This window comes from Tiliqua scincoides, chromosome 1 (genome assembly GCF_035046505.1).
Source record: "Tiliqua scincoides isolate rTilSci1 chromosome 1, rTilSci1.hap2, whole genome shotgun sequence".
NCBI classification, from domain to species: domain Eukaryota; kingdom Metazoa; phylum Chordata; class Lepidosauria; order Squamata; family Scincidae; genus Tiliqua; species Tiliqua scincoides.
In genome coordinates, this window is record NC_089821.1 from 53047016 (window position 1) to 53059312 (window position 12297).

The 12297-nt window shown below is 44.4% G+C and overlaps 1 protein-coding gene across 2 annotated transcripts in view; it reads right to left on the reverse strand.

Annotated features, from left to right (window-relative positions):
* The window catches only part of SERGEF (secretion regulating guanine nucleotide exchange factor), a 119395-nt gene continuing 107098 nt past the window's right edge, over positions 1-12297 (reverse strand). Inside the window, exon 11 of one of the 2 annotated variants that reach the window (XM_066625676.1) lies at positions 1-2217. In XM_066625676.1, the coding sequence (XP_066481773.1) occupies positions 2105-2217 (113 nt within the window). In that variant the 3' untranslated portion in view covers positions 1-2104. Of the gene's footprint in view, positions 2222-12297 lie in introns of both variants that reach the window. The other variant, XM_066625667.1, reaches the window with a different exon arrangement.

Genomic DNA, 12297 nt, shown 5'->3' on the forward strand with positions numbered 1-12297 from the left:
ACATATGAATAGTTGTAGATTTGAGCTTATATGTATCACTCTTTTACTAAAGCTGCCTGGCAGGCATCCGTTTACCTGATCAGACATCATTCTATAACAGAATCACTGCTATAACTGGCCATGATTTGAAACCATCACCATTCTGGTGCACATGTAAGACATGGAGCCACTCTGTTATCATTAAAGTTCAGTAAAAACTTTAAAACAAAAATGTTACCATTTTTTTGACAATTTTCATTTAAGTCTATCTGGACAATGGAGATATTGGTGCCCTGCTATCATTTAGTAAATGTTTGAATATAGTCAGGAGGCTAACTTTTGGAATTTGAATTTTAATATTTAGCAAACTGCTGGGATTGTCTGAGACTGACATTAACAAAACAGTATTTGTACAGCACTTCCTTATTGCAGTGGTTCCCAAACATTTTCGCATCAGAACCCACCTAAAAAAAGTTTCACTTTACTAGCCACTCAAGCTTCTGTGAATATAATGGTGATTGGGCACCCCTCAACGCAAGAAAAGGTTCTTTAACCATTGATGGACATAGCCTAAAATGCCATGTCAGTTTCACAACCCACCAAAAATGGGATCATGACTCACTGGAGGGTCAGCCCAGTCCTATCCTACGCAGGAACAGATGGGCCAGATGGCCTGCACTGTATCCAGTGCAGGGTTGGGAGGTGGCTGCCGTGCAACTCGGAACAGTGGTGTACCTGAGGGGGGCAATGGGGACAAATGCTCCAGGCACTAGACTGGGGGGACGATGTTGCGCTGCCATCCAACCGCCATGGCGTCCCCCCAATGGCACTCAGGCACTCAGGGTCATTTGCCCAAAGGCGTTCCAAGGGTTGGAGAGGAAGCACACTGGTTTCCAAACCCTCAGAAGACCTTGTAAAGGCCTTGGAGGGCCAGAAAACATCACTTTGGGTTTCACAAAGGAAACCCAACGTGATGTTTTTAAGCCCTTAGAAGCCTTCTGAGGGCTAGGGGGGCTTCCCTGGCCCTCAGAAGACCTTCCAACAGTATAAAAACGTCGCTTCCAGTTCTTGAAACTGGAAGTTATGATTTTCAGCCCCCTGAGGCCTTCGGAGGGTTGGGAAGGGTGCGCGTGGCCTCCCTAGGCCTCTGGAAGGGAGGCAGGGAGGTGGAAGCCAGCCGGTGGGGTGGCAGTTCAGCATGTGGGGGGGCAGCTTGCAGTCATGTTCCAGGCAGTACCGGGGCCAGGATCACCATTGACTCGGAGTAAGGGGATATTTATCCCTTCACCCCAAGTAATGCCCCAGCCTCCTCAATGGCTGCCTACTCAGATCTGCACCAGCTAAATTCTGGCTAGTTCCCAAGGACCTTTTGCAGGCAATCTGGACATATGACACAACAACACACACGGCCAGTCATGATGCACTAAAATGCACACCAGGCAGAGAAATATAATTTAAAGAGATCAAAAAATATCAAGAGCTTTATATAATTCCCTAAACAATAAAAAATTTGATTGCATTAAAGATGCTGACTATTCTAGGCTTATTAAGAACAGCGAGCACTAGGAACAATGCATGGCCAATAAAGTGGCAGTACACATCAGTAAGTGGAGAAAATACACCTTGCATCATTTCATCAGACCAAAAACATGTTTATCTTTTTCCGATAGGCAAGAAGTGACCTCACTACTTAGAAAATGAGCTATACAAAATTATAGTGCCAAACATAATGGGCATGACCTAGCATAAGTTGATTCTTTCCACTGATTCAAATGGAATAACTTTTGGACCACAGTGAACTTTGGTTAGTTGCAACGAATCCTACTCCATTATTTTCAGTGGGACTGATTAGTCATTATTAACTTTGGCTAAATTGTGTTCACTTTGTGTTCACTTTACAGGTTTTACTTCAATATACGGAAACTGTCTCTAAAATTAGCTCTACAAGCAACTTTTGTTTCCTTCTGAATCAAGATCTAGCTTTTCTGTGATGTTCACAACATTTTTTTTTAGCAATTTGAGTACACTGACCAAACTGTGCTTAGAACTATGCTAACGTTTCTAGTGCAACAGCTCTAAGTTGGAAAATGACACAGTGCCATGGAATGTCCAGCTCCACATCCTATTAAAAGCAGCTCTGCAGAACTAAATGTCCCAATGCTCTGAGGAGGACAAACATTTGCTTCAGTTTCACTTCCGCACATCCCATGTTCATTCCAGCCCCAAGAATAACACTGGCTACCTAGAAGAAAATAAGAAATACTATAATCAGAGCATTAAAGTAGGTAACAAATAAACATAACCAAACTCAGATCAACTATTTTGTATCAACAGCGATGTTGGCATCAGAAGTGTTTGTTTGTTTGCTTCATGCTCACTGCTTGAATTCACAGGGATGGAGCAACTACACTTGACTGGCAATGGGAAGTGGAAAGAGGATAGTCTGTGCCAACTTAGGTCATTTGCAATGCTTCCTAGACCTTAATGAGCTCCAAAGACAAAGTAATTTTAAAGTGAACTACCAAATGCCCTCTTGTGAGTCTCCAAGTTAGTCCAGTCTTTCAGTTGCCTGAAGTCAGCCTGTGGGTATGAACCCCAAACTCACCCCCATTTCTGAAACCAGATTTTAATACTATCATACTGCTCATCTCACACCCACTCTTTCTCATTGCCCTCAATTCCCATCTCTAAGCACAATGTATGTGGAAAAACAAATATTTATGATCTAGAAGTTGGCAGATAAAGTTTTCATGAAGCTCAGCTAAGTTAGTGGTAGTGATTTTATGTTTATAGTATCAGAGCATAAATCCAACTGTTGCTATTGAGAGGGGTGGTCCCTGTTTTCTGTTCCTGTCTCTGGACAACCACTGTCCCGTTTGTCCCTGTTTTCACTTGTTTCACTTGTTGGAAATGCCTTGTTAAAAGTTTGCTTCTGTGTTGCTGATAGTGGTCTCGTGTAGGGCTTCCAAATCCAGGCCTCTCTACACGTGAGACCTCTAACAACACAAAACTTTACATGTTTGTTCAGAAATAAGTGACAATGGGATTTACTCCCATGCAAGTGAGCAGAGCATGACAGCCTGACTGGGGAATGAATCCATCCTGTTTGTATGCGTGCACATAAATATAGGCATGTGAATAGCACAACACCACACAATGCACGTCCTGCTATTTCACACACTGCAGCTGCCACTGTGGTATACTTTTGGCCCAATCCTAAGTGGGCCTTACACTGCCTGAACACTCATTACAGTGGTGTAAGGCCCTTTAAGGCTGTTGTAAAAGGCAACAAGCTATTTGGTGCAGCCTGGCTGCTGCTACAAGCGGTGAGTGACCAGACTGCGCACCAGTGGATCAGGGACAACCACTAGTGCCAGTAAGTTGGTGCAGAGGGTTGGAGGGTGATGGGGAGGAGAAGGAATGTGGCAGGGAGGAGGAAGGATGGGGTCTGGGAAAGGGGCCATATCAGCAGCATCAGTCCACACAGATATCCTAACTCCTTTCCCAGCCTTGATTCTCCAGCCAAGGTCCATGTGAACTTGCACCAGCTGTAGAGCTGGTGCAGGTCCAGGTAGATCCTTGTAGCCCAGCATGGGCTTACCCAGGCAAGCCTCCCTTACCCTGAGGAGGCTTCTGGAGGCCAAAACTCCCCCACGTTGGTGTAGCTGTATTACCACATAGGAAATCAAGTAGGATTGGGCTGCCTGAATGGTTGATATTTCAATTTTTGCACAGTGAGGCCTTTGTAGTATTTCTCTATGCAAATATATAATTGCTATTGGGTTTTAAATCAGTGAGGGACAGATGATTGCAGAGTAAATGAACAGCCAAGAACGCTTTGATAACAATACGTAACAATGCACCGAGCTGGGTGTACGAAGTGGTCTTTGGTTTAAGAACTGAAGTGTTACAAGCATGTCCCTATTTTCATCTGTGAACTGATTAAAGGTATATCAATCAGAGATAAAAGTGTTCATGCAAAACTGTCCTGAGCAAAGAATAAAGTGAAGAATTGTCATGCATAAAAAGAGGAAGAACAGGCGACAAGAATACTGCAGCCTACAAAATAAGTGAAAGGTTAACTTTCAGCACAATCTTATATGTATCTATTCAGAAGGCCAGTGCAACTTACTTCCAGGAAAGTGTTTTTTTTTCATCTGCAGTCTTACTAGAATTAACAGCCCAATCCTATTGGGCTGGAATGCTCGTGGAACAAGCATTCTGCCAGGGGTAACTGCACACACAAACAACACTAACCAAGGTGAGAAATGTGCCATTTTAGTTCTGTCTTTTTGAGTTGTTTTTTTTCTAACAGCCACAAGAGGCCCTGATGTGGATTGGGACTGCAACATTAGGAAGTGGTAAACTTCTTTTCTTGCCCAAATCATTTTCCTGGCTAAAATGGCCCATCTGCGACTACTGTTTGGCCCAAGGAGGAAAACACGTATGGGTGCCCACCCCCAAAACTGATGTTCACTTTTCTGTAAACCGCAGGAGATCCTAGTCATGGATCTGTCACATCATGTCTAGACTGACTCTAACACTTAACACGCTACAGGACATTTAGCTGGATTACTCAACTGCATTTCAAGAACTGGAGTAGCAATGTGGAAACTGGTTCAGGCATAAAGGGACCATCCCATAATGCGACTGCTATTATTGGTAGGGTTTTTTAAAAAAATTTTTGGAGAAACAGAATGATTCAGCTACTTATTTTATTTCAGCTGTACATCTGAAAACAGAACTGGAAATACTGATATAGAAAAATAAACGCTATTCTTGTGCTCTATTCCAAGAGGACTAATCATGCCAGAAATCTGATGAGAAAACAGGCTCTCCTTTCCCAGCTTTATTCTATTGATTTGAACAGGCAGAGAGACTGCATTTGCATCTGAATAAGTGGTTGGTTTTCCATTAAATAAATTAAACTCTGAGCCAACAGGCAAATGATGTTTCTTTCTCCACAGCTGTAAAATGGGACAATAATATTAATCCACCTTTGATGGAAAGCCTAACCTTCTAAAAATGGCTGTACTCCACAGCGGATACTGTTTTTAAATAGAGAGACTACAGCTGCATTCCTTTCATGTTTAGACAGGATGACTTTTCTGAATTTTACTAATGTAAGAAACTGGTTGGGTGCCAAATGACACAATATGAGAACAAATGCAAAACATCATCACTGTTGTTATTCTCTTGATATACTGTATATCACTTTCTGAATAAACAGAATCAAACTTTTTTTAAAAGTTTCTGACTGAAGTACATACCAGAAAACCGCTCAGCTCTTTCTCCATAAAAGCATGAGGCACACCTAAACCCTATTAGAAACAAGAGCTTAAATCCCATCAATTCCTGTAGGGGCTTAGATGTACCAAATATGTCTGGATTGCACTCTAACAGAACCCACAGTAGAACTAAGAATGTTAGAACTAGACAGGGAAATCCATTCCCCATTGATTCATAAAGATCACTGGGCGACGTTGAGCCAGTCACTTTGTCTCAGCCTAATCTGAGCTTGGCTTCACATAGTTGCTGTGACGATTAAAGCAGAGTGAACCATTTGGGAAGGGTGGGATGTAAATGCAACAAATTATTTATTTAGATGGTTATGTTTGATCTACTTACAGCGCAATCCTAACTGCACGTTAGGCTGGCGCAAGTCCCTTGCATCAGTCTCAGAGGGTCAAAAACGTGCCATAAAGCAAGTTACGCCTCCTCACGAGCAAGCTGTGCCAGTGCAGAGAGGTGTGCTGGCACATGGAGGCTGAATCCAGCCTCCGTGGTGGCTTGTGTTGGTCCAGCTGGACCGACGCAAGGCTCTGGGGTGGGCAGGGAGGAAGTGGGGAAGAGGTGGGAGGAAGGCATTCCAGGGCAGGGGGAAGGCGGGTGGTGGGCAGCCCCGGGGGCAGGTGGGTGGGGAGTGGGAGGCAGGACTGGGACCCTAGGATCCATTTATGCTGGATCCCAACCCCAGTTTCCCAAGGAGCTCAGAGCAGCTTCAGCACCTCAGGAGGTGGCACAAGTCCTAGGGGCCAGGGTGGCTTACCCAAAGGTAGGGGGAAATGTTTCCCCTTACCGCTGGCTGAGCTGCTTTGGGCACCTATCCTGCGCTGGATACAGCGCAAGCCTCCTGGCTTGCCTGTTCCAGCACAAGACAAGATTGCACCCTTAGTGTAGAAGGTCCTGTTCAAATTGAGAGGAAAGATTAATAGCTGTGGGGTAGTGTATTGTTCCATTTTTTTACTATAGCTACTACAACTATCACCTAGAATCTTACCCCTGCCCTGAGTTCTTCTGAGGAAGGGCAGGATAGAAATGTGACAAATGAAACAAGAAGCAACCCAGAAAAGGAAAGGAAGTCATAGAGGAATCACATCTGGCAGGGGAAGGGTTAAGCACACATGCACACACCTTTCACCATTCTACTCATAGAAATTATCTTCTCAAAGTAGCAATCTGTGTTTATTACACATGATAGCAATTGGCTACTCTTGCTCCCATGGTACTGTTAGATTGTCAGTGCTAAAAATGAATGGCTACACTCAAGTGGGGAGTACTGCCATCATATTTAGCTGTGTCATAGGAGCACCATCATCCACTTCAGGAGTTTCTAGACAAATTGTGGACTGTGGTGTTCAGAATACTGTCGGAAACCAAGGAAGTTTGTTCTTACAAGAGAAGTACCAGAATTCAAATCTCATGAGGCCCTGCCATCTTCACTGGAGAGAAGCCCTACTCTAGGAGGGCTTAGTGCAGTTGGTAAACGGTGAAGAAAAACACTCTGTCCATGCAAAGGGGCATTATAAAATATTTCACAGAAAGGAGGGGCATGTCCAAAGTTGACAGAGGATGGTGCTAAAAGAGCATGGTGAGAAGAGATGGGTTGGTGTTGCATTAGCAACACTATTCATAGGTACAGGTGCCATAAGGCGCTTTTGTGCCAACGCTAATGATGCACTGCTGGTACTGGACCTCAGGGCCTGAAGAAGCATGCTGAGAGCACCTGGCAATTAGTATGGCCATGGGGCCAGCAGTATGGCTTTTTGGAGCAGGGGGAGGGCGGGAAGGCAGCAGAAGTGGGCTAGAGGAGGAGAGGAGCAGGCCCAGGAGGGGACAGAGACGGTGGCAGCCTCTGCCTCCATATCCTAATCCCTCTACCAAGCTGGAAACCTGACAAATATATTAATGGCAAATATATGGGGCTTGAGTATCCCATTACAGCCTTTAATTTCATTTAATTACAGCAATCCTATCTATGTTTACTCAGAAGCAAATCTCACTGTTTTCAGTGGGGCTTGTTGCCTAGAAAGTGGGTTTAGGATTGCAGCTCAAATGTAGTATTAATGACAACTGGAAAAAAACAGTTTAATATGTTGGAAACAATATGTCAAATAGAGCAAAATCAATATTTGCCACACTGTTTTGCCTAAGTCAACTGGTCAGGCATGATTAGATAAAATTTTTCAAAGGAACAGAACCCCTGAAAAGGCAAATGGGTTCTTTTTTATTAATTAATAAAAGACCAAATCTAAGGTAAACAATGTTAAGCTAGATATTAAAGGTATTTTAGTAAGAGAAACATGAAGCTTTTTCCCCTTCATGAAATGCTAGTGCAGTCCATTTTCATGCAGTAGAAATTTAGGAAATGGAAAGACACTGAATTGTTCATGTAATTCTGCTGAATCTAATACCCCTGCAGTACATGATGGAGGCCAGAATGCTTTGAAAGGATGGAGATGCTGGGTTGCTATGGAAACAAGAAGGCAAGGTTTTAGATTGCTCATCCCTGAAGAGCTGCCCTGCCAATATCTTTTATGATTACTAATAGAATTTTAATCAATTATTGGAATAAAACGAATTTCAAACTACTGTTTGATACCTGTCCCCTCATTCAATTACTGCACTCTAATTCATTGGGGGCAATTCCAAACAATGTCCTGTAAAAATCTAAAACACAAAAGAAAACTACCAACTATAGTAACATTGAGCTGAGCTGCTTAAAAGAGATTGGCATCTTATGCTGAGTAGAACAATCTCCTTGTTTAAAGCATAAGTGCTGATAAGTATGATTGTTAATCCAATTAACTGATGAGCAGGCCTTCTTTCATTCCTTGCTCTTATTTCACCAAGAAATTGCAAACTGTTTGTGACTAAGGAATACAAATTTTAAACTGATTACTAACCAGGAACGTAAGTGAATTCTAAAATAAATTAACCACTGATTTCATACATTCTAAATTACTTCCCTGAAGTTATGCCTTCTGCCTATATTTAGCTTACTTCCAAATGTTTTTTCAAATCTTATTTGACTCACAGCCCAATCCTATCCACACTTTCCTGGGAGTAAGTCTTATTGACTCTAATGGGACTTACTTCTGAGTAGACATGCATAGGATTGGGCTCTCAAAAACTTACAAGGCAATTTACACATTATGAAAAGTTCCAGGGAATTAGCCAACACAGGGCCCAATCCTATCCAATTTTCCAGTGCTGTGCCAATAAAGTATGCACTGCTTCCTGAGCTGGGGAGGCAGTCTTGGAAGCCTCATCAAGGTATGGGAACATTTGTTCCTTTACCTCGGGGCTGCACCGGTGCTGGAAAACTGGATAGGATTGGGCCCACACAGAGCTCAGGAAACCTGTTATAGAATCTCAACTTGGTAAAAAAAAAAAAGATTGGCTAGTACTGGACTTTGACAGAATTGTGGACAGATGACTCTGGCTTCAAATCCCTGTTCAGTCACAAAGCTCACATGGTCAACTTTGGCCAGTCAGTAGCCAGTAGTCATGTTGGAGGTGGTGTATGTGTGTCTTATATTATTTTTGCACACAGCACATGCAGCTTCAGCATATCTGTGTATTTTCCTTGTGTGTGTGTCTATGCTTTTGGACACATCAGTTTTGCGGAAACACATTTAATCACAGCCAACACTACCACATAGTACAGATCACATCTAAATAATACCCAGCAGGCACTAAGGCAGTGGTATTCAAACTGGGGCATCGCAATGCCCCAGCCTGTGGGTCCTGGCCTCTGCCCCCTTAAGGGGCAGGGGCAGGGGCAGCCAGGAGACAGGGGGAAGACAGCAGATCACACCGCTCAGGGGGGCTGCAGGGGCTTGGGTGCACTTGCTCAAGCCTCCTGCAGCCTCCCAGGGGTGCGGGGAGCCCTGTGCAACCTTCAGCAGGGCTCCCCAGGTCAGGAAAAGGGAAAGCGGAGCGATCGCGGCCCATTCCGCAAAACCGGAAGCAGAGCACAATCACTCCGCTTTCCCTTCTGACGGGGCTGCAGGGACTGGGGTGCACCCTCTGCTTTTGCAGAGGCAGAGCAGATCACTCCACTCTCCCTTTCCTTGACTTGGGGTGCCCTGCAGGCGCTTGCACAGGGCTCCCTGCATACAGGGATGGCTGCTGCAGGAACTGGAGGGTGCACCCCAGTCCCTGCAGTTCCCTGAGCAACACGATCCTGGGGATCGCATCGCTGCCTTTCCCCTGCCCCTGCTGCCTCCCCCCCGCCCCTGCAAAGACTTACTGTGGGTTTCAAACAAAGTTTGAAAACCGCAGCACTAAGGGTTTGCATATCTGAGCTTGCTCATCCCTGCCCTTTTGCTTGTTGAAAGTTAACATGGCTCCCATGCTAGAAGTGCCAGTAACAGCACCTGCAAATTCTCTTCTGCCTTGGTCCCTGGATCGAAGCCATTTGGAAAAACTTCCAGGCACAGGACTAAGAGAGAATAGAACTTCTGGAAGTGTGAAGCTACCTGTAGAAGGCAAAGTCTTAACATGTGACCCTCTCTGGAAGTAACCCCATACTATGTGTTTATCCAGTTTATAATTTGAAGCAATGAGAAGAATAACATGAGTGGTTACTGCAGCACCCACCTTCTGTAGTTGCTTTCCCCTCCATCCCGGTATATGAAAGAGGAACAGTATCACAATGGGAAAAACAACACCACCTTTGATTAATGCGGTTCCTGTTAAGACAGGAGACTTCCAGGTGCTTTTCCCCCCATTGTTGTCAGGGAGAGCACAGTCCCCAAAGTTTCCCCTGCTACTACTCCTCAGCTCAATTTTACTTGAAAAAAAAAGAGATTGGACAAAAACATAACAAACAAACAGCTGTCAGTGTTACAGAGATAATGACCAAATGTATCTGAAGTGCTTAGTAACCAGTAAGCAAATAAGAAATGCTTTATTGATGGATTCCAATCTGATCATTTCTAATCTTGGGTCGTGGTTTTAAAATGTCAAGGCTGCACTCATAGGGACACTTGCTTGGCAGGGTGTCCCCCTGAATTCATTGGGGCTGCCTTCCAAGAGAACATTCATAAGATCACATTACATTTCATGCTTTGGAGATTTGACTGCAACACAGAATGGAGCCTATGTTGTAGAAGTGCTTATGTGGTAAGAATGGAATTTATTTTACTTGTGAATCTGAGAACGACAAAATATAGCTGGACAGACCTGTCATTCTGATTGCAAATAGTGAAACACAACCCCAGTATTCATGTAAGAACAGCCCTGTATTTGATTTCCCCTGGCAAACAGGAATGGAGCATTCCGAAAAAGACAACTCCCAGACTAACTCATCGTTATGGAAGTTGACTGTACAGAGATAACTGACTTGGTGTGTACAATTGTGTATGAATTCTCTGCACGTATGGACAAAGGGGGTACGTTAAAAAAGTGTGCCAAAAGAAGGAACATAACATATGCAACAGTGAGCATTCCTAAATCAACGGAATGCAAGATTTTTAAAGCACTTAGATTTGGGGAAATTTCCAATAATGGTGGAACTTCAATTATTGAACCCAAGGAAAAAGATAAACCCTGAACTTCCTCCTGTTTTTACCAGGAACACATGGAGTCCAAAGGCAAAAAAAACCAGAAGCTGTAGGCAGTGCAAAATAATATATTAATTTAGAACTTCAAACTTCACCTTTCTAATTCTCATGCCATGCATATCATATTCTTCTAGAAGATATTTAGTCTTTGGAAATTACCAAAAGAAGCATGCTCCACAATCAAGGAGTAGCCACAAAGAACAGTATTCTTATCTACTTTTTCTGTACAGACTGAAGTTTCATAAATGCTGGAACTCTTCATTGAACCTGGAGGCGAATCCTATTGGTATGTTATGCCAGTAGAATGTGCTTCCCTTGGGCCCCAAAAAGATTGGGCCCTAGAAAGGGGTGGGTTCAGTGGCACCAACACCCACCAAATCCTAACCAGTTTCCTGGGCCCGATCCACCTTCACCAGTAAACGTGAACTTTCAACAGCGATATCACTAGCACAGGTCTGGGTTGATCTATGGAGGCAGTGGGAGCTTACCCCGGGGAAGGGAAAATAATGTTCCATTCCCCTAAGGAGGATTCAACATGCCAAACTTTCCGCATGGGATACAACAGCCACCATGCTGGTGCCGCTGCATCACTGAGTAGACAGTTGTAGTGGATAGGCCATAAGATAAGATCCCTAAATGGGAGAGAAACATGGAGTGGGGCTTTAGAACTTTGTGCCATGGCTCAATGCACAATTGCATGTCATTTTAAAGACAAAAAAAGCAAAGGAAACTTTTTCTCCTCTTTAAAATAGTGCATGGATGAGTCAAAGCCCAGTCCTGAGCTGCCCAGAGTGGGGGGGAGGGGCTGCCACAGCGCCAAAAATAGCTGTTGCAGCATCCTGAACACAACCGGGCAGCTGCTGCTGGCTCCTTGGGGGAAGGGAACATTTATCCTCTTCCCCCGGATTAGGAAAGTAGCCCTGCAATGGGGTTACTCAATTCTGCAGCAGCTCTAGAGCTGCTGCCAAATCAGAGTTCGGGGCCGTGTGGCATTACACAGAGCTCAGGATTCGGTGGAGCTGAACTCCACCAGTCCTGCCCTCCTCCCTCACCTAGCATGCCTCCCTCTCCCAGCACGCCCTCTCCCCGCCTTTCCCCACCTTCTCCCACCCCGGAACGCCCCCGCCTCCCCCCACACCCCCACCTATCTCTCTGCCGCCTGGTAGTTTGGGCAACCACCAAGTGGCAGATTATCAACTTTCCACCAGTACTAGCCCAGCATGAGCTCACAGTGTGTGCTGGTGGTAAACCAGCGCACAGAATTGGGCTCTCAATTAGGAGCAGAACTGTGCTGAAGGCAATAGTCAGGCCCAACCATATTTCCACTAGCTCTTGCAGCTTCTCTCCATCCATTAATTTAAACAAAAAAACCCAAAAGGCCACATTACACATTTTGCACGGTGCCTTATTTGCATCTAAGTTCAAAATCTGAATGATTGAGGTAAGATGTCCCCATGGCTGAACCTCA